At 34.7% G+C, this 20,220-nt stretch overlaps 1 protein-coding gene across 2 annotated transcripts in view; it reads left to right on the forward strand.

Annotated features, from left to right (window-relative positions):
- TEX15 (testis expressed 15, meiosis and synapsis associated) overlaps positions 1 to 20,220 on the forward strand; it is a 59,823-nt gene that overhangs the window by 23,010 nt on the left and 16,593 nt on the right. For both annotated transcript variants that reach the window (XM_012784126.3, XM_012784124.2), the window contains exons 4-6: positions 2,469 to 2,706; positions 16,426 to 16,572; positions 17,389 to 17,548. In XM_012784126.3, coding sequence (XP_012639580.2) covers positions 2,469 to 2,706; positions 16,426 to 16,572; positions 17,389 to 17,548 — 545 coding nt within the window. The remainder of the gene's footprint in view (positions 1 to 2,468; positions 2,707 to 16,425; positions 16,573 to 17,388; positions 17,549 to 20,220) is intronic.

A 20,220-nucleotide genomic window follows, 5' to 3' on the forward strand; every position in this document is an offset into this window, starting at 1 on the left:
TAGTTGGTTTCAGTTGGGAAGCAGTTAATTAAAAGTACATGGCCTTCAGAAAGATATACAAGATTCCAGTCATATTTCCACCACTCATTAGTTGTGCTGTGCTAACTTTATAACTTCTGTATCAATATGAGTTTTTTCATCCAAGTCTTTTATATTTATTTAATATTTAATAAAATAGTTAAAGTGATGACCAAAATGACAAACCCACAAGCAAGAGTATAACTACAAATTTTAACACTTGAGTGCTTGGTAGATTTTCAGCTTTCTACTCCAGAGTTTAAGCTATGTGTGAAGTTCAGGGTTTGACAAGTTTTGATACCTATTCCTTGTTAGTATTGGTACATAAAAACATGGGTAGACATTTCTGGAAAATTATTCTTAACTATTATGTATTTGTTACATTTAAGATAATAAAAATATCCTATTAGCATAGAATCTGATGCTTATTGCCTCTTGGTAATACAGCAGTTTATTTATGCTAGTTCCTCATATTCCTAGCTGTTACTACATGGAATACATGTTATTGTATTCCAAAGACTGTTCAGGCTAATTTTACCTATTTTCTCTGATATGGAAGTCTTAAGATGCAAGAGTTTCTGTCACTTAACATTGTGATATCCAAGAATAGTTCTATTTAATAAAAGCTATTTTTTATTGGCCATTTTTATTATCTGAGTCATATTTAGGCCTAAATGTCTTTCCAATGTAATTCTGAAAGCATATTGAAATTAAAAGTATTTATCAGTATTATTAACAATATAAAATTCCAGGGAATATTTTCTACTTCCATTTACAGTGGTTTTTATAGTCTTAGATCAGATTTTTATTGTATTTTTTCATTCCACTAGCTCCCTTAAGGTGATACAATGACCAGCAAGATGACTAAAAAAAAAAAATTGGCTGAAAATGTCAGTGGTGCCACTCCTGAAAAACCCTGCTGTAGGGTTTACATTATATATCTTTAATTTACCATGGTGTATCTTCAAATAATATAATATTCATATACAGTGTGAGAACCTTTATACTTCAGTTTCCTCCCTCCTTCCCATCCTCTGTTGTATTGTTTGTGTTTCCATGTGGGAATTCCTTATAGGCATTGTTCAGACAGTTAATGTTTTTCCAAATCCCAAGAAAAAACAATGAAGAAGTCAGAAATATGGGTAAAAGTTTTAAACTTTAACAGTTTAATTTAAAGAATTTTAACAGTCAACAGATCTTAGTGGTTCATAGAATCTACTGATGTGAAGTTGAAAGCGAGAGCTAGAAATACTGACAGGTGGAGCTAAAAGTTAAGGTTGACATTTCTGGGTACTAGGAGAGAAGTGGTCATGATCTAATAAGCCAGTCTTGCTTTGTAAGTGTTTCCATTTGTTTTGTGATTCTGTCTACTGTTAATGTTGAGTCATTCTTGCAAATAAAATAACTATTAATACACTTAAATTCATGATATGCTTTACACGAATTCTGTGAGTGGTGTTCCAGGAAATAAATTTTAGAAGCATTTGGGTTTCAAGAACAATTTTCTTTTTGTGGTATATACATTCCTTTGCTAGGTTCTGTAGGTTCATCATTGCAAATAATCATTTGGAACCAGATTTCTGCCCTAGTGTCTGAACCTTTCTGACATAAGACCTGCTATGGCAATTTCTGTTACTTATTACTCCTGAGAAAGCCATGTAGAACACCCTATTTAGTCTATCAATTAGGGGAGATGTGTATTTTATATGTATAAACGGGTCTTATTATGGAAGTAGTAGAATCAGGAGTACCTTTAGATTATAATCTCTTCTGAGAATGACTTACAATTTTCTTACTGCTAAGGTAGGAGCCTATAATCAAATATTAGTTTGTTTCTCCAGGTTGTTGTCTGCATCCCTGAAGAATGGAGAATGTCCCTAATAATTGACTGTGTGTGTGCGCACGTGCCTGTGTAGATAAAGAAACAGAACAGTATATAGATAGAATACAGATTTCATTTAGGAAATAAACATTCTTCCGTCTGTAACACAGCAAGAAGTTGAGCTCTGGAACCTGACAGACAAGAGTTGACCTATATAATTCCAACTCTGTCACTTTGCTACTTTGGCTAGATTTAACCATGTGAACTTCATTTTCCTCATTTTTAAAGTGTGTATAGCAACAGTAATAATCACAACTTCTTTGTGGGGAGTTGAAAACAAAATGACAAAATGCATGTAAAGCTGAAGACTATACTGGTTATATTTGCAGCATTCACATAATGTTAGCTCTTATTATTATAGGCCAGTGGTGATAATAGTCATAAATCCTGGACAAGTAATGTCGAATTTGTTCCTTAGATAATCTTCACCCTAACTCACCATCATAGGGTATTGATACCTATGAATATTACGAATTCTTGCTTTCTAACTGTGGTAAGCTGAAATAATTATCTTCTTGAAAATTCTGTTGGTGTTTGCCTTTAATTGCATACATTTTTTTTCTTTTAGGTCAGAGATGCGTGAGAGTGGAAGACATGGCAGAGAACTTGAAGAACATTTCTGTTTTTTAGCACTTCCACAAAGTGATGTGACAGAGATATGTCAGAATGGGATAAGCACTAAAGCATCTACATTGAAGATACTAGGAAATCCCCTTCTTGGAATTTATGTATTTCGACATGTGGATGTTGCTTTGAATTATGCTTACAGTCAAAGCATTGCTGTAGAAAGTATTATAATTTTTAAGGTAGGTAGCATAAAACAAATATATTACTATATGTAAAGGATTTGCTTTAAAGTGACCTGAACATATTTCCCTTTCAATATAATTATTTTTAAATTTTATAAAATAAATATTATTTTTGTCATCATTCAAAAATTTTTCTTATTCCTGACTTTTTACTTGGGTATGAAGCACAAAGCAAAACTCCAAGTAAGCAAAGGCTGCCTTCATCTTTGTTTTCCTAGTATGTATCTTTTTCTCTCCTGATTGACCCTCTTCCCTTTCACTCATTTGTTTATATCATAATTAATACATAGTGTTTTAAGTGCTCTCCTCTAAAACATTGTATTATAACAATTCTTGTTTAATGTTATTAAACTCTTACAGTTTATTTTAGTTAATATAACAATGTTAATTTCTTAATTTTGATAATTGTGCCATGATTATGTAAGATGTTAACTTTAGGAAAAGCTGGGTGCAGAGTATACAGGACCACGGAACTTTTTCATATGTGTGTATGTCAAAGCATTATTTATAGTAGAAGAAAATAGCCACCACAAAGATGTCCAGCAGTAGTGCATCATGAATTTATCATACATCCTTTCTCTGGAATGATGTGCATCCACTGCAGTTAGGTTTACAAAGTTTTTAAAAACATGAGAAAATGCTTATACAGTCATGTTAATTTCTTTCCAGTTTTTTTATTGTGGTAAAATAACATAACAGAATTTACTATTTTAGCAATGAAGTATACACTTCGATGGTTTTACGTCCATTCATATTATGCAGTCATCACCAGCCAGCCATCTCCAGAACTCTCTTTCATCTTGCAAACTGAAACTATATACCCGTTAAACGACTGCCATTCCCCCTTTTCCTGCAGTTCATGATAGCCACCATTTTACTTTTTGTCTCTCTGATTTTCACTACCCTAAGTACCTCATATAAGTGAAACCATACAGCATTTGTCTTTTTGTAACTGGCTTATTTCACTTAGCTTGATGTCTTCAGTGTTCATCCATGGTTCAGCATATGTCAGAATTTGCTCCTAAAGGTTGAATAATGTTCCATCATATGTATGTGACACATTTTGCTTATTGATTCATCGATTGAAGGGTGAATCCACTTGGGTTAATTCCATATCTTGGCTACTGTGAATAGTGCTGCAGTAAACAAGAATACAGATATCTCTTTGATATACTGATTTTCCTTTTTGTTTTTAAGATGTGCAGTTTCCTTTTTTTGTATTTCAAAATATTAAGGGGGTACAAATGCTTTTGTTACATGGATACATTTATAATGTTTAAGTTGGGGCTTTTAGTGTGTCCGTCACCATAATAGTATTCATCTTACCCAGTAGGTAAGTTTTCACCCTCATGTCCTTCCCATCCTTCCTTCCTTCTGGATTTCCATGTCTTTTACATCTTCTGTGTGCCCAGGGGTTTCCATCATTCAGCTCCTGGTTATTAGTGAGTACATGTGGTGGTTCTTTTTCCATTCCTGAGATACTTTATTAGGATAATGGTCTCCAGTGCCATCGAGGTTGCTGCAAAAAACATTATTCCTTTTTATGCCTGAGTAGTAATCCATGGGGGTGTATATGTATACACATTTTCTTTATCCACTCATGAATTGATGAACACTTAGGTCAATTTCACATCTTTGAAATTATGGATTGTGCTGCAGTGAACATTCAAGTGCAAGTGTCTCTCTGATAAAAAGAGTTCTTTTCTTTTGGGTAGATAGCCAGTAGTGGAATTGTGGGATCGAATAGTAAGTCTACATTAATTTCTTTGAGGAATCTTCATACTGTTTTCCATAGAGGTTGTACTAATTTGCAGTCCCACAAACAGTGTATAAGCGTTCCTTTCTCTCTCTGCATCCATTCCAGCATCTATTGTTTTTTGACTTTTTTTAATAATGGCCATTCTGACAGAGGTGAGGTGGCATCTCATCGTGGTTTTAATTTGGATTTCCCTGAAAAAAATGTTGAACATTTTTTCATATGTTTGTTGGCCAGTTGTCCATCTTCTGAAAAACTTCTGTTCATGTCTTTGGTCCACTTTTTGGTGGACAAAAGTGCTTTTTCTTGATGACTTTTTGAGTTATTTGTAGAATTGTAGATGGTAGCCCTTTATTGGATATATAGTTTGTGAATATTTTCTTCCATTCTTATAGGTTGTCTGTGTACTCTGATTATTTCCATGCTGTACGGAAGCCTTTTAATTTAATTAAGTCTCATTTATTTTTTTGCTATATTTGCCTTTGGTATCTTAGTCACAAATTCTTTGTCTAGACTGAAGTCTAAAAGAGTTTTTCTACTTCTAGAATTTTTATGGTTCCATGCCTCACATTTAAGATTTTTTATCCATCTTGAATTAATAGTTGTGTAAGGCAAGAGGTAGGCATCCTGTTTCATTCTTCTGAATGTGGCTATCCAGTTTTCCCAGCACCATTTTTTAAATAGGGTTTCCTTGTGGTCTGCTTTGTCACTGATTTTCTTTCTTTTGGATATATATCCAGTAGTGAGCTTGTGGGATCATGTGGTAGCTCTATTTTGAGTTTTTTGAGGACCTTTCATACTGTTTTCCACAGTGGGTATACTACTCTACATTTCCACCAGCGTTTGAGTGTTCCCCTTTCTCCACATCCTCACCAGCATCCATTATTTTTTGTCTTTTGAATAATAGCCGTTTTAACTGGGGTCAGATATCTCATTGTTTTGATTTGCACTTCCATGATGATTGGTAGTAATGAGCATTTTTTCATAGACCAGTTGGCCATTTGTATGTCTTCTTTGAAAAGTTGCTCGTTAGGTTTTTTGCTTATTTTTTAATTGGATTTTGTGTGTGTATGTGTTTTGTTTGTTTTACTTTGGTATTATTTGGTTTTGTTGAGATTATTTTGATCTTAATAGCAAAGGCCAGGCGTGGTGGCTCACGCCTGTAATCCTAGCACTCTGGGAGGCCAAGGTGGGCGGATTTCTTGAGGTCAGGAGTTGGAAACCAGCCTGAGCAAGAGCGAGACCCTGTCCCTACTATAAATAGAAAGAAATTAATTGGCCATATTTAGAAAAAATTAGCCAGGCATGGTGGTGCATGTCTGTAGTCCCAGTTACTTGGGAGGCTGAGGCAGCAGGATTGCTTGAGCCCAGGAGTTTGAGGTTGCTGTGAGCTAGGCTGACGCCTCGGCACTCACTCTAGCCTAGGCAACAAAGCAAGACTCTGTCTCAAAAAAAAAATAGCAAAAACAGACAAACAAAAAAACCCAAAATAATCTAATTTAAAAAATGAGTAAAAGACCAGAAGAGATCCTTATATATTCTGGTAATTAGTCTTTTGTTGGATGGATAGTTGGCAGATATTTTCTCCCATTCTGTGGGTTGTCTTTTCACTTTGCTGATTGTTTCCTTTACTATGCAGAAGCTTTTTAGCTTGATGTAGTCCATTGTCATCCATTTTTGCTTTTGTTTCCTGTGCTTTTGAGGTCTTACCCCAGAAAATCTTCGCAAAGATCAGTATCCCTTAGCATTTCTTCTAGTGTTTTCTTTTAGTAGTTTCATAGTTTCGGGTCTTACATTTAAGTCTCTAATCCATTTTGAGTTGATTTTTTTATGTGGTGAAAGATAGGGATCTAGTTTTTTTGTTCTGCATATGGATGTCCAGTTTTCCCATCATCATCTATTAAAGAGACTGTCTTTCCCCAGTGTATGTTCTTGGCACCCTTGTTGAAAATGAGTTAGCTGTAAGTATGTGAATTTATCTGGGTTCTCTATTGTATTCCATTTGTTTGTGTCTGTTTTTGTGCCAATACCATGCTGTTTTGGTTGCTATAGCTTTTAGTATAATTTGAAGTCATGTAGTATGATGCTTCCAGCTTTGTTCTTTTTCTCAGGATTCCTTTAGCTATTTGGGGTCTTTTGTAGTTCCATAGGAATTTTAGGATTTTTATTTACGTTAAGGATGTCATTAGTATTTTGATAGAGATTGCTTTGAATCTGTAGATGACTTTGGGTAGTATGGACATTATTAATTCTTTCAATCCATGAGCATGGAATGTCATTCCATTTTTTGTGGGTGTCTGTTTGAGTTTCTTTCATCAGTGTTTTATAGTTTTCCTCGTAGAGATTTTTCACTTCTTTGCTTAAATTTATTACCAGGGATTTCCTTTTTTTATAGCTGTTGTAAATGGAATTGTTTTCGTGATTTCCTTTTTAGAATGATCACTATTAGCAAGAGATGCTCCTATTTTGTATGTTGATTTTATGTCTTGTAACTTTATTGAATTTATCAGTTCTAAGAGTTTTTTGATGAAATCTTTGTTTCTCTAAATATAAGATTATGTCATCTGCAAAGAAGGATGGTTTGACTTTTTCCTTTCCAATTTGGGTGGCCTTTTATTCTTTTCTCTTGCCTGATTGTTCTGGCCTAGTACTTCCAGAATTATGTTGAATAGAAGTGGTGAAAGTGTGAGCGTCCTTGTGTTGTTTTAAATCCCAGTGAAAAGCCTTAAGGTTTTTCCCATTCAGTATGACACTAGCTGAGAGTTTGTCATTTTATGTTTCTTCTGTACCCAATTTTTTGAGAGTTTTTATCAGAAATCTCAGATTTTATTGAATGCTTTTTCAGCATCATACGATTTTTGTTCTTGCTTGTGTTGATGTGATGTATCACATTTATTGGTTTGCATAATGTTGAACCATTCTTGCATCCCTGGGATGAATCCCTCTTGATTGTGGTGAATGATCTCTTTAATGTGTTAGTGAATTCAGTTTGCTAGTATTTTGTTGAGGTTTTTTGTTTCCGCATTCATTAAGGATATTGGCCTGTAGTTTTTTTGTTGTTGTGTTTTGGTCTCGTTTTAGCATCAGGGTAATGCTAGATGAGTTTGGAATACTCGATGTTTTGGAATAGTTTGAGTAGAGTTGGTATTAGTTCTTCTTTAAATGCTTGGTAGAATTTATCAGTGAGGCCAGCTGGTCCTGGGCCTTTTCTTTGTTGTGATACATGTTTTTTAATTTCAGAATATTATAAGGGCACAAAAATTTTGGCTGCATATAATGCCTTAGCCTCATGCAAGCCAGGGCTACAAGTAGGTTGCATTCATTTGTTGTGAGTTTACTCACTCTCACTCCCCCGCCCCCCATCTGACCAGAACCCAATGAATATTACTACTATGTGAGCACCTTAGTGTCGATCAGTTAGTACCAATTTGGTGGTGAGTACATGTAGTGCTTGTTTTCCATTCCTCTGATACATCATTTCAAAGGATGGGCTCAAGCTCTACTTTTTATTCATGCTTTGAACTTGTTATTGGTCTGTTCAGGTTTTTTGTTTCTTCACATAGCTCAGTCTTGGTTGCTTATAAGTCTATGAAATTAATCCATTTCTTTGGCTTTCCAATATATTGGTGTGTAGTTGTCGTAACAGTTTATAATGATCCTTTGTATTTCTGTGGTATCAATTATATTTCCTTTTGATATCTGATTTTATTTATTTGGGTCATCTCTTTTTTTCTTTGTCTAGCTAATGGCTTGTCAATTTTGTTTATCTTTTTAAAAACCCAATTTTTTACTGTTTTGATATTTTTTTAGTCTCAATTTTATTTATTTTTGCTCTGATTTCTGTTATATCATTGTTTCTGTTAATTTGGGTTTGGCTTGGTATCACTTTTCTGGTTCCTTGAGGTACATAATTAGTTTGTGTATTTGAAATTTTTCTGTTTTTATGATGTAGTTTATTACTATAAACCACACTCGGTACTGTTTTTGTTATGTCCCATAGGTTTTATGTTGTTTCCATTTTCATTTGTTTTAAGAAATTTTTAAATTTTCCTCTTAATTTCTTCATTGACCCATTGGTCACTCAAGAGCTTGTTGTGTAATTTCCGTGTATGTGTACTGTTTCCAGTTTTCATATGTAAAGTTTTTCTTGTTATTTTTAATTTTGATCTATTGTGATCAGAAAAGTTATTTGCTATAATTTGGGCTTTTGTGAATTTCTTGAGATTTGTTGTGTGACCTGACATAATAATATGATCTAACCTGGAGAATGTTCCATGTGCTGATGAGTCAAATGTGTATTCTGCAGCAGTTGGATGGAAGTGTTCTATAAATGTTAGGTCCATTTGGTCTAGAGTGTAGTTTAGCTCTGGTATTTTTTAATTTTTCTGCCTGGATTCTCTATCCATTACTAAAAGCAGGGTGTTGGAAATCCCCTCCTATTGTTGCAGTCTGTGTCTCCCTTCAGATCTATTAATATTTGCTTTATATATCTGGGTACTTCAGTGTTGAATACATTTTATTATTGTTATATTCTCTTGCTCAGTTGACCCCTTTATCATTATATAGTGACCTTCTCTGCCTCTTTTTACAGTTTTATTTTTTTGGTTTTGTTTTGTTTTGTGACAGAGTCTTACTGTGTTGCCCGGGCTAGAGTGCCGTGGTGTCAGCCTAACTCACAGCAACCTCAAACTCTTGGGCTCAAGTCATCCTCCTGCCTCAGCCTCCCGAGTAGCTGGGACTACAGGCATGCGCCACCACACCCAGCTAACTTTTTCTATATATTTTTAGTTGGCCAATTAATTTCATCTATTTTTAGTAGAGACGGGGTCTCACTTTTGCTCAGGCTGGTTTCGAACTCCTGACCTTGAGCAATCCTCCTGCCTGGGGCTCCCAGAGAACTAGGATTATAGGTGTAAGCCACCGCACCTGGCCCTCTTTTTACAGTTTTTGATTTAACATTTATGTTATCTGATCCAAGGATAGCTGTTCTCGCTCTTTGGAATATCTTTTTCCATGTCTTCACTCTCAGTCTGTGTGTGTCTTTATAGGTGAAGTGAGTTTCTCATAGGCAGCATATACATACTATTTAATTGTTGTTGAGTAGGGTGTTCTGTATATGCCTGTTAGATCTAGTTGGTTTATTATAGTCTTCAAGTCTTTTGTTTCCTTACTGGTCTTCTATATGATCTATCAATTATTTTTTTTCTTGTGTGTTTTTTAAATTTTTTTTTCCTTTTTGTTTTTTGTTCTTAATTTTAATTGAGAGTGGAGAATTGGGGTCTGTAGTTGTTCTTGTGGCACTGTTTGTTTCTCCCTTCTGTCAGTTTTTGCTTCATATATTTTGATAGTCTGTTAGGCTTGTAAACGTTTATCATTGTTACATCTTCTTGATGCATTGAACCTTTTATTAATACGTAACATCCTTCTGTGCTCTTGTAACCTTTTTTGATTTAATGTCTGTTTTATCTGATATTAGTATAGCTGTCCCTGCTCTCTTTTGCTCAGTGTTTGTATGAAATATCCTTTTCTGTCCTTTCACTTTCAACTTATTTGTGTCTTTACATCTAAAATGAGTCTCTATAAGAAAGCTTATAGGTGAATTGTGTTTTTTTTTTTTAAATCTCTGCAAGTCTCTATCTTTTGATTGGAGAGTTTATTTCCATTTAAAGTATTCATAATTACTGTTAAGGGAAACTTCTTCATTTTATTATTTGTTTTCTATGTGTCTTATAGCTTTTTGTCCCTCATTTTCAGTATTACTGTCTTTAGTGTTTAGTTGATTTTTTTGTAGTGAAATATATAAAGTTCTTTCTCATTTCCTTTTGTTTATATTCTTTAGCTATTTTCTTTGTGGTTACCATGGGAATTACATTTAACATTCTAAAGTTGTAACACTTTAATTTGAATTTATACCATTTTAACTTCAATAACATTCAAAAATTCTGCTTCTTTGACAGCTTTTTTCCCCTTTTAGTTGTTGATGTCACAGAATTACATCTTTATACATTTTGTATCCAGAAACAAGCTAATGTTTTTTTAATGCATTAATCTCCTAAATTATGTAGAAAACAAATGTAGAGTTACAAACCAAAATTATAATACTAGCTTTTAGACTTAATTTTTTAATGCATTATTCTCTTAAATCACATAGAAAACAAAAAGTTGTGTACTGTTATTAAAATAGTACACTAATCCCCCTTTACCTACAGTTTCACTTTTGGCAATTTCAGTTACCCATGATACAGAAGAATAAGATTTTTTTTTTTTTTTTTTTTTTTTTGAGACAGAGTCTCACTTTCTTGCCTAGGCTAGAGTGAGTGCCGAGGCGTCAGCCTAGCTCACAGCAACCTCAAACTCCTGGGCTCAAGCGATCCTCCTGCCTCAGCCTCCCGAGTAGCTGGGACTACAGGCATGCGCCACCATGCCCGGCTGATTTTTATATTATATATATTAGTTGGCCAATTAATTTCTTTCTATTTTTATGGTAGAGACGGGGTCTCACTCAGGCTGGTTTTGAACTCCTGACCTTGAGCAATCCACCCGCCTTGGCCTCCCAGAGTGCTAGGATTACAGGCGTGAGCCACCACGCCCGGCCAAGAATAAGATGTTTTTGAGAAAGAGACAGACCAAGACCACATTCACATAACTTATATTACAGTATATTGTTAAACTTGTTATTATTTATTATTAATCCCTTACTATACCTGATTCATAAATTAAACTTTATCATATAGGTATATATGTATGAGAAAAAACAGAGTATAGTTATATGTTGCTTATCAATACATATATGTTCTGTGAAAATCAGGAAATTTTATCATTGTACAAATATAATAAGGTATACTTACAAAAACCCAGATGGTATAGCCTGTTGTTCCTAGGCTATAAACCTGTACAGCATATTACTGTAATGAATAGGCAGTTGTAACACAGTGGTAAGTACTTTGTATCTAAACACATCTAAGTGTAGAAAAGGTACAGTAAAAATATATTGTACTCTTATTAGACCAGTGTTATGTATGTGGTTTGTCATTGAAAAGTCATTTCTACAGCACATGACTGTATATATAGGGTTTGGTACTATCCTTCGTTTCAGGCGTTCTCTGGGGGTCTTGAAACCTATCCCCCACAGATAAGGGGGGCCTACTGTACTAGCTTTTATAATTCCCAATGTATTTATCTTTACTAAGATCTTTAGAGCTTCAGGTTAATGTCTGGTGTCCTTTATTTGAACCTCTAGGATTCTCTTTGGCGGGACAGTCTGTTGATAACAAACTTTCTTGTAGAGCAGGTTTAGTGGGAATGAACTCCCTCAGCTTCCATTTATCTGGAAATGTTTCAATTTCCCCCCAACTTTTAATGGATGGTTTTATCAGATACAGGATTCTTGGTTGACAGGGTCTTTTTTTGTTTGGTTTTTTCCCAGTTTAGTACTTCGAATACATAATCAGCCCACTGCCATCTGGCCTCTAAGGTTTCTGATGAGAAATCTGCCTGTTTTATTGAGGATCCCTCATATGTTATGAATCGCTTCTCTTGTGCTTTCAAATTTTTCTCTCGGCTTTTGACAGTTGGATTATAATATGTATCCCTGTGGGTCTCTTTGAGTTTGTCTTTGTCGGAGTTCATAGAGCTTCTTGAATATTTATATTCTTGTTTTTCATCAAATTTGGAAAGTTTTCAGCCTTTATTTCATCAAATATTCTCTGACCTTTTCAACATCTCCCTTCTTGGACTCCCACAAAGCACAAGTCCACTTGATGTTGCACCACAGGTTTCTTAGGCACTGTTCACTTTTCTTCAATCTTTTTTCTTTCTGTTCTTCAGATTCAATAATTATCATTTTCCAATCTTTAAGTTTGCTGATTGATTCTTCTGCCTGCTCAAATCTGTCTTCAAACCGCTTTAGTGAATTTTCATTTGTTACTGTACCTTTTAGCTCCAGAATGTATTTTGGGGGTTTTTTTTCTTTTACATTTTTTATCTCTTTAATGCTATTTCTGTTTTGTTCCTACATTGTTTTCTTGACTTCTCCATATACTTAGTTTTTTGAATATCTTTAAAACAGTTGTTATAAAGTTTTTGTCTAGTATGTCTGCCATCAGGTCTTTTTAAGGAACTCTTTTTATGGGACAGTTTCTTTTGAATGGGCCATGATTTTCTGTTTCTTTGTATGCCTTTTGGGTTTGGTTTTTTTGTTTGTTTGTTTTTGTTGAAACTGGACATTTGAATCTAACAATGTAATAACTCTGGAAATTAGAACTCCTCCCAAGGCTTGCTGTTTTTGTTCTGTGTTTGTTACTGTAGGCTGCCTCTGTGCCAACAATAAGCCAAATGTGTAAATTTCTCGGGTCTTTTCTGAGCCTGCGTCTTCCTTTCTATTTGTGTGGTGACTTTCTATTTTTTCTGTCATATATGTGGGTGCTTTTGAATGTCATAATCTTCAAGGGTGGGGGGGACAAAAATGAAGAGGAGAAAAAAAGGCATTGGCTTTTTTTTTTTAAGGCATTGGCTTTTTAATCCTTTAGAGATCACTTCAGCCAGAGAGGGAGAGAGATGCAAGAACAATGTTGGCCACCTCTATTATCAGAATCAGTGAGGAAGTGATCAGAGCACATATCCTCTGTGCTTATTATCACCCACTTTAGCACCCACAAGCAGTGTGCAGGCTGCTCAGGGAACACTTGCACAGCTGTCTGCCATGGGGCCACGGGGTGGCTGAACGATAGCTACTTCTATGCTAAGAACTGAAATTGACTGAAATCAACCACAATACAGGTTGAGCATTCCTAATCCAAAAATTTGAAATCCAGAGTGCTCCAAAATTTTAAAATTTATTTGAGTGCTAAGTGATGTTCACAGGGAATGGTTGGAACATTTTGGGTTTCAAATTTTCTGTTAGGATGCTCACTTGGTAAGTATAATGCAAATACTCCAAAAAGTATTCCATACTTGAAATCCTCTGGTCTATAGCATTTCAGATAAGAGATACTCAACCTTTGTACGATCTAAACCTCACCCTGAAAGTTGCAACCCTTCAATAGACTCCAGAATTCCAAAATAGTTAACATCAGACAGATTCTGCTAGCATAGTTATTTATCCTAGGGGATTACAGATTTCGTGTGCTTCCTACTCCACTATTTTCCTAGAATTGACCTCTGAACTATTTTTGCAACTTTTCTAAAATTCTAAAACTAATCAAAATTTTAAAAATAAGTCTCATGCTAGAATCTCAAGTATTAACAGATAACTTGGCTAAGATTTACTCTTTAGTTAATTATAGCTTTGTCAGGACTATTAAAATCATAGTAGGCATTCTCACTTATGTAAAGACAACTTAGGATGTGTGTACATCCATATAAAATCACTGGTTCATGTGCTATGAATCTTTTTATTCTTTTTAGAAACAAGATCTCGCTTTGTCACCCAGGCTGGAGTGTAGTGGCAGGATCATAGCTCACTGTAGCCTCAAACTCCTGGGCTCAAGCAGTCCTCCTGCCCCAGCCTCTCAAGTATAGTATCAGTCTTTAAATTTTTTTGACCTCAAATATCAAATTTATTAAACATAATTTACTTTTTTAATTAAAAAATAATAGATACTGATTTTAGAAAAGTTGTAACATGCTGAAAATCTCCAAAAAGCCTAGATTTTTTTGGAGTTTTTTTATATACTTAGTCATCTATTCATGTACATAGATATGAATGTATAATTGTAATTAAAGTATGTTCTTTATATACTCTATAACTTGATTTTTCACTGATGATCAAATAAACATTTTTCATGCCATCAAATAAGTATTCTTCTTTAAATATCCTTTTGAACAGCTGTATAGTATTCCATAATATACTTCTACCAAAATTTGCCCAACACATTCTGTATATCGTTTGGTTTTTGGTTTGTTTTATTTTTGAACTCTTAAATAATACTTTGACCATCCTTATAGGTATATTTTTACACACACAAGTGATCATTTGCTAAGAATTAATCAGTTTATTCCTAGGAGTCAAAAGTATGCACATTTATATACATTTACATGTAATGCCTAGTTACCCTGAGAAAGATCTTGTGATAGACAGAAATTTTAGAATATTTTGTTGTGATTACTTGATCCCAGGAGTTCAAGGTTACGGTGAGCTATAATCATACCACTGTACTCCAGCCTGGGTGACAGGGTGAAACCCTGTCTCTAAAAATTATATGTGTATATTTTATAGTAAACTTTTATATGTTTTTGGTTCATGGTTTCTTGGCATGTATTCTGAGAAAAGATTTCTCACTTTGAGATTAGATAACTATTTCCTTGTATTTCTTTCCACAGTATTTTCATTATGTTTTGGGATTTTTGTTTTTGTTTTGTTTTTGGAAACACGGTCTCTGTCACACAGGTTGGAGTGCAGTGGTGATCATATCTCACTGCAGCCTCGAACTCCTGGACTTAAGATCCTCTTGCCCCAGCCTCTGAAGTAGCTAGGATTAGAGGCATGTACCATCACTCCTGGCTAATTTTTCTTATTTTCTGTAGAGACAGAGTCTCAGTTTATTGCCCAGGCTGGTCTTGAAATCCTTTCCTCAAGCAGTTCTCCCATCTCAGCCTTCCAAAGTGCTGGGCTTACAGGTGCGAGCCATCAAGCCCAGCCTCATCGTGTTTTTAATACTTAAATATTTAACTTGTTTGATATTCACTATCATTTATAAATTTAAAAAGGCATTTAATTTTTTCCTATTGTCACACACCATGAATTGAATTACCTATTTTTGCTTCACTTATTTCAAATGGTACCTTTAATAATATATTTTCAATATGTTTGACATGTATGTGGACTGACTTCTATGCTTTTTGTTCTGTTTTTCATTCTCTTGTTTTTTCCTCTGCCTTTTCTTGTGGTAGTACCATCCTTTTAAAAAATGTTTTTTTAATCTGGAATTGCAAGTTAACTTGTTCTGTTCCATCATTCTCTATTTCTAATCCACATTTTTCAAAAAGTTTCCTGCGCTGTTGTTTGTTTAGTTTTCTAGATAAGTTTTTAGACTAAAACTCATTTCTGGCCGGGCGCTGTGGCTCACGCCTGTAATCCTAGCTCTTGGGAGGCCGAGGCGGGCGGATTGCTCAAGGTCAGGAGTTCAAAACCAGCCTGAGCAAGAGCGAGACCCCGTCTCTACTATAAATAGAAAGAAATTAATTGGCCAACTAATATATATATAAAAAAATTAGCCGGGCATGGTGGCACATGCCTGTAGTCCCAGCTACCCGGGAGGCTGAGGCAGAAGGATCACTCGAGCCCAGGAGTTTGAGGTTGCTGTGAGCTAGGCTGACGCCACGGCACTCACTCTAGCCTGGGCAACAAAGCGAGACTCTGTCTCAAAAAAAAAAAAAAAGAAAAAAGAAAAAAAAAAGACAGAGTCTCGCTTTGTTGTCCAGGCTAGAGTGAGTGCCGTGGCGTCAGCCTAGCTCACAGCAACCTCAGACTCCTGGGCTCGAGCGATCCTCCTGCCTCAGCCTCCCGAGTAGCTGGGACTACAGGCATGCGCCACCATGCCCGGCTAATTTTTTTAATATATATATCAGTTGGCCAATTAATTTCTTTCTATTTTATAGTAGAGACGGGGTCTCGCTCTTGCTCAGGCTGGTTTTGAACTCCTGACCTTGAGCAATCCGCCCGCCTCGGCCTCCCAAGAGCTAGGATTACAGGCGTGAGCCACAGCGCCGGGCCTTAAAACTCATTTCTAAAAGTAGATTTGCTGAAAATTGTATTGGCATTTTCTCTACTCCTAAGAGTTTAATTTGGGGAGAATTGACATAATTACCATGTTAAGTGTTCTCATTCATCTGGAAAATGATTATCTTTCCATTCATTGTTCTACTTCTTTAAAATATCAGTGTTAGTCTTTTTTTGTTGGAGTGTGAGAATTCAAAAGTATTTCAGTGTATTCTTATGGACTTTTGTTTTTTGTTTTTAGGTTCTCTTTGGAAAAGTGAAGAAAATTCAGCCTTCTGTGGATAAAAACAAAGTTTCTTTGGATCCTTCTCCTAAATTTGATTGCCATATGTCAAGAAGTATACCTTCTCTGAAAGATGCTGTTGAGCTACAAGCCTACAGTTCAGCAGTATGTTAATGTTATGGTTCATTTGATAAGTTTAAAGTTACATACTTCACATTGTATGATAGAAGACATAAAACAGATTCCCAAAAATGAGAGAAAAATATCTTCATTTATTATAATATGATCTTAACAGTGACAGCTGTACAAGGTTGAAAATTTGCCTTTAACTGTTTCAAAGTATGGTGGCTTCTTTTATTTAGATGTTCCAAAATTCCTAACTTGCAAAACAAACCAACTTCTCTTTTGAAAAAGGCTGCACACTAGGGTGACTATAGTTAATAATTATGCATATCTCAAAATTACTGAGTAAATTTCAAATGTCTCATCATAAAAAATGATGGGTGAGGTAATAGGTATGTTTATTTGCTTGATTTAATTATTCCTCATTGTGTGTATATATATCTAAATGTCACACTGTACCCCATAAATACATACATGCTCCCTCATATAAAATGTATTAAGCTATTGTTATTTTCTTAATTAACTTTTCTTACCAAATAAAATATAATTATTCAGAGAATATGCAAGGCGTTTAAATTTTAATGGAAAAGTATTTTTTATTTAAAAACAGATTGTATCTACTTCTGGCAACATTCGTAGTCTACCAAGAAGAAAAATATGTGGTGGGGAGTAAAAGGGAATTTTATACTTCTTCAAAAGAAAAACTAGGGTTGAAGAAGGTAGCAGGAAGGGGGTATATGGAAGTAGATAAATAAAATCATACCATTATACAGATATTTTTAATTTATGAGCTTGCCTCAAGTCTGATTCCCAAAATTCATCAGCATAAACTTGTTCTTTTTCTTCTTTATCTTTCAGGTATACGTCTATGAATACAATGTCCTTTCAAAGCCAGTAGATAAACCTAGACAGTGTCTTCCATATGCAGTACTAACAGTAAAATTTATTGGTCAAAAAGTAGATAATGGACACCTTGTGACATCGTTGAGACTCTCAACGGGATTTCCTAAGAGGACTGGTAAGATGCATGTATTATTCTACTTCAGGAGCATTTGTACTGGTCTTAATATTTCTGAATATTGTTTTCTAATGTATTTTTGTGAATCACTAAGCAAAATAGTTATGTTTTACCTGTATTCCATTTTATAGATCCAGAATAATACTGCAGGTATTTTTGTGATGACTTTTGCTTATGTTCATACAATTTTTCCATGTTGATATGTATAACTATAGCTTATTAATTTTTATGGATGGATGGAGTATTCCATTGTGTGACTATACACTATTCTACTGGGGGTATTTGAGCACTTTCCAGTTTTCTTCTTATTCCAATCATTGCTATTTTAAACATTCGTATAAGTGTCTCAGTGCATATGTGCAGGAATTTTTCTGTAGAGTATATATTTACAGTAGGAATGTGCAATTTAAACCCAAGACAATGTTAGGTGCTTTGTTTCTGCCAGTCTGATGATTATGATATGTATCTCATTGTAGTTTTAATTTGCATTTCTCTAATTTTTAATGGAGAAACTTAGTATTATTGGACTTTTTTTATGGTTTTTGCTACTCTAGTAGGTATAGTATTTCATTGCTTTTATATTCTGCTTTTCCCCACATACTAAATAGGTTAAGATCTTTTGATGAGTGTATTGACCATTAGATTTTCACTTTTTTGAAGTTCGTGGTCAAATCTCTTGCCTACTTTTTCTAATTGAGCTAATGATTTTATTTTATTATTGATTTATAGGAATTCTTTTATATATTGAGTCTTGGTTCATTTATATATGTTGCTAATATCTTCTATGAGTTTGTGTCTTTTTATTCTCTTAGTCAGTGTTTTTTGATTAACAGGGATTCTTAGTATCTGGTAAGTTTATGATAAGTGCTATTACATGGTCTTGTTTAAGAATACTTTTCCTAGGACATGAAGATATTTCCCTTTTTTATCTTTTAAAAACTTGTTAGGTTTGTTCTTCCATTATGGTTTTACCTACCTAGAAGTGGTTTTGGTGTATGATCAGATAAAAGGTCCCAATTTTTTTTTAACATATGCGTACCTACTTTTCTCAGTACAGTTTATTAGAGAATCTGCCGTACCATCTCTGTAGTATATCAGTTATCCACAGTGCTGCAAAGATCTGTTACTGGGTTCTTTATTCCATTCCATTTGTTTCTTTGCCTATCCTTTTGCCATAAGCACCTTGCCTTAACTACTGTAACTTCATTAAAAATGCTAGTATCTATATAACTAATCCTCCATCTTTTTTAAAAGAATTTTTTGTTGTTTTGGTCCTTTGCTATCTATATAAATTTTAGAATCAGATCTTCAAAGTGTATCAACAAATTTTTAGAATTTTGATTGAGATTGAAGCTATAGAGTAATTTGTGGGAAATTAACATCTTTATTATATTACATATTCTAATCTATTAATATTGTATTTCTCTCCATTTCAGTTATATGTAATGTATTCCAATTTTACAATTTTCTGTATGTCTTTATGTCTTTTATTTATTTTTAGATATCTGATTTTTATGCCATTTAAATGGTAGCTATTTTACGTGTTATTTTCTATTAATATTTGGTTTTGGTGTTTGTCAATTCAATTGATTTAAATGTGTAAAATTCAATGCTTTTTAGTGTATTCACAAATAAGTGCCATCATCATCTCAATTTTAGAACTCTGAAGAGTTTTAAAGAATCTCTGCCCTTTGAAAGCTGTCATATCCCTTTCCCCTCACAGCCCCCAGCCCTAAGCAACCACTAATGTACTTACCTGCCTATTCTGAGCACTTCATGTAAGTGAAATCATCTTTTGTGCCTGGTGTCTTCCACTTGATGTTTTCAGCATTCATCTAGATTGTAACATATATCAATACTTCATTCCTTTTTATGGAATAATATTGCACTGTATAAATGTACCACATTGTTGTTTATCCATTTATTGGTTAATGGACATTTTTGCTGTTTCCACCTTTTGGCAATGATGAATAATTCTGTGAACGTTTGTGTGCAAGTTTTCATATGGACATGGATTTTCATTTCTCTTGAGTATAATCTACCTAGGAATGGAAATGCTAAGTCATATGATAACTCTTGTGTTAACTGATTGAGTAACTGCCAGGCTTTTCCAAAGTGGCTGTATGATTTACTTTCACACCAGCAGTGTCTGAGGGTTTAGGATTTCTCCATATCCTTGTCAATGCTTATTATTAATCAGAATTTTTTTTTTTTTTTTGAGACAGAGTTTTGCTCTGTTGCCCAGGCTAGAGTGCCGTGGCGTCAGCCTAGCTCACAGCAACCTCAAACTCCTGGCCTCAAGCAGTCCTTCTGCCTCAGCCTCCTGAGTAGCTGGGACCACAGGCATGTGCCACCATACGCGGCTAATTTTTTCTATATATTTTTAGTGTCAGGCTAATTTCTTTCTGTTTTTAGTAGAGACAGGGTCTCACTCTTGCTCAGGCTGGTCTCAAACTCCTGACCTCAAGCAGTCCCTCCCTGTGCCTTGGCCTCCCAGACTGTTAGGATTACAGGGGTGAGCCACCATGCCCGGCCGATTTCTTTTTTCTTGTTTGTTCTGCCTTGGTGGAGGGGAAAGAAGCAAGGGTAACAATAGATAGAAATAGACAATTTTGCCTACTAACATGTAGATGCTGTATTTGAGATTAATATTAAAAAGCTGTATGGGGAAA

This window comes from Microcebus murinus, chromosome 24 (genome assembly GCF_040939455.1).
Source record: "Microcebus murinus isolate Inina chromosome 24, M.murinus_Inina_mat1.0, whole genome shotgun sequence".
NCBI lineage: Eukaryota > Metazoa > Chordata > Mammalia > Primates > Cheirogaleidae > Microcebus > Microcebus murinus.